The sequence below is a fragment of the Aplysia californica genome, unplaced genomic scaffold, assembly GCF_000002075.1.
Source record: "Aplysia californica isolate F4 #8 unplaced genomic scaffold, AplCal3.0 scaffold00546, whole genome shotgun sequence".
NCBI classification, from domain to species: Eukaryota; Metazoa; Mollusca; class Gastropoda; order Aplysiida; family Aplysiidae; genus Aplysia; species Aplysia californica.
The window spans coordinates 400,756-402,485 of NW_004797816.1; the positions used below are offsets into that span (position 1 = coordinate 400,756).

At 42.6% G+C, this 1,730-nt stretch overlaps 1 protein-coding gene across 1 annotated transcript; it reads left to right on the top strand.

Moving 5' to 3' along the window:
- Positions 1-1,008, top strand: LOC101850668 (uncharacterized protein K02A2.6; the record flags this gene model as incomplete). The annotated part of the gene is given in 1 exon segment (XM_013087104.2): positions 1-1,008. A coding segment is annotated over 1 exon segment (649 nt), but the record flags the coding sequence as incomplete, so codon positions are not given.
- Between the last annotated feature and the right edge of the window lie 722 nt (positions 1,009-1,730).

Sequence of the window (1,730 nt, forward strand, 5' to 3'; positions counted from 1 at the left end):
CGAGGATCCCTATCTAAGCATCCTCAACTTCCGAACGACAGACAAATCAGATCAAGCCTCACCAGCTGAAATGCTCATGGGAAGAAAGCTGAGGACACTTCTTCCGTCTGCAAACAGGATCAAAAGGATCGTTAGCAGTCGAATGATCAAAGACAGGAAGGACAAACACGCAAAATACTACAACAGTAACACCAAAGACCTAGCGACTTTGAAACCCCAGGAGTTCATCAGGTACCGAGACAGTCGCAGCGGTACTTGGGAACCAGCTCAAGTAAAAAAGCAAGTAGATAACAGGTCTTACATCATCCGTACAAAGAGAGGTTTGCTTCGCAGAAACAGACAGCACCTCTTGCAGTCAGGAGAGCCTCATCATGACCTCCAACCAGACCAGTGCGAGGGTGGTTCATACAGAAGCAATGTCCACAATAATGTCCCCGCACCCATCATACGTGGTCAAGCTGGACCTCAAGCGTCCAGACCACTGGTCGAGTTCCCAAACTCACCACGAAATGATCATGAAGTGTACGAACACACTCCTGATCGTGGAGGCACCCCGCCTTCACCGGAACACTCCGACACACACAACGTTCCACATTATATCACTAGAAGTGGTCGCACAGTGAGGAAACCAAACAAATATACGTTGTAGGCAAAGTCATTAAAAATGTTATTCACTGTTGACCACAACACTCATGCAAAATACACTATGCATATTTTACACTAAAGTAAAAGCTCAGAGCTGACCAGTTTAATACTTGTGTTAAAACTAGCTCACCACTGGATACATTTATGTGTGTGATCAAGTCATGATGTCATCAAGGACTATCGTTCTCAAGGTTGATGTTCAACATCCGTTACAAAAGGCAAACGTAACTTTTAAAAGAGGGGGGATGTCATGTGTGTACATCAATAGCTTGGACTTAACTGACCAGCTATGTTATAACGGCTCAAGGCCGTAACGTGACCTTTTTGGTAATAAAGGACAACTTCCGTTACTACTCATTCTCACTGAGGTCTTGTGTTTGTTTGTGAGCACGTTTTATAATAATTCGTCAAGCTATAAGCATAGCCAAGAACGTAACAGTGACATAAAGAAGAACAGCAATTTTGCCACACTATAAATTGCATATTATTCCTAAAATCTTGAGGAAGATACGAGAATTTAGTTGACTTTGGGTTACAACTCACCAGAGGAATGAGGAGTTGGAATTTCCTCCCTACTCGTAGTAGTAGGAGTAGTAGATCTAGTAGTAGTAGTAGTAGTAGTAGTAGTAGACGACGAAGGTGGGCGTGGTCGCAGTGGCAGTGGCAAACTGACCTCTTCTCCTTCACTCTCCGAGCCTTCAACATCACTGTCAATATCTCTTGTAATGAAATAATCCTCAATAACACTGATCAAATCGTTATTTGGGGCAACGTCTGACAAGTTAATCGGTCCGAGGTCGTTCAAAATGTCTGCGATTTCTTTCTCTCTCGCTTGGCTGGCAGCCATTTTGAAAGTGGTTGATAACGTAAACAAGACTGGACTGTGTCCCACAAAAAGTAAAAAACACACTAGACCAGCCCAGAAATTTAGATTTTAACTGTTAAGATGATACAAATAAACAATAACCTTTAATTTTCACCACATTTCACGGCACTGGAACCACACGAATAAAAGAAAAAAGCAAAAAAAGGTAGCACAAGTGAACAACAAGTGGCTTGTATTAGCTTTCATAACAGGGTCCTGA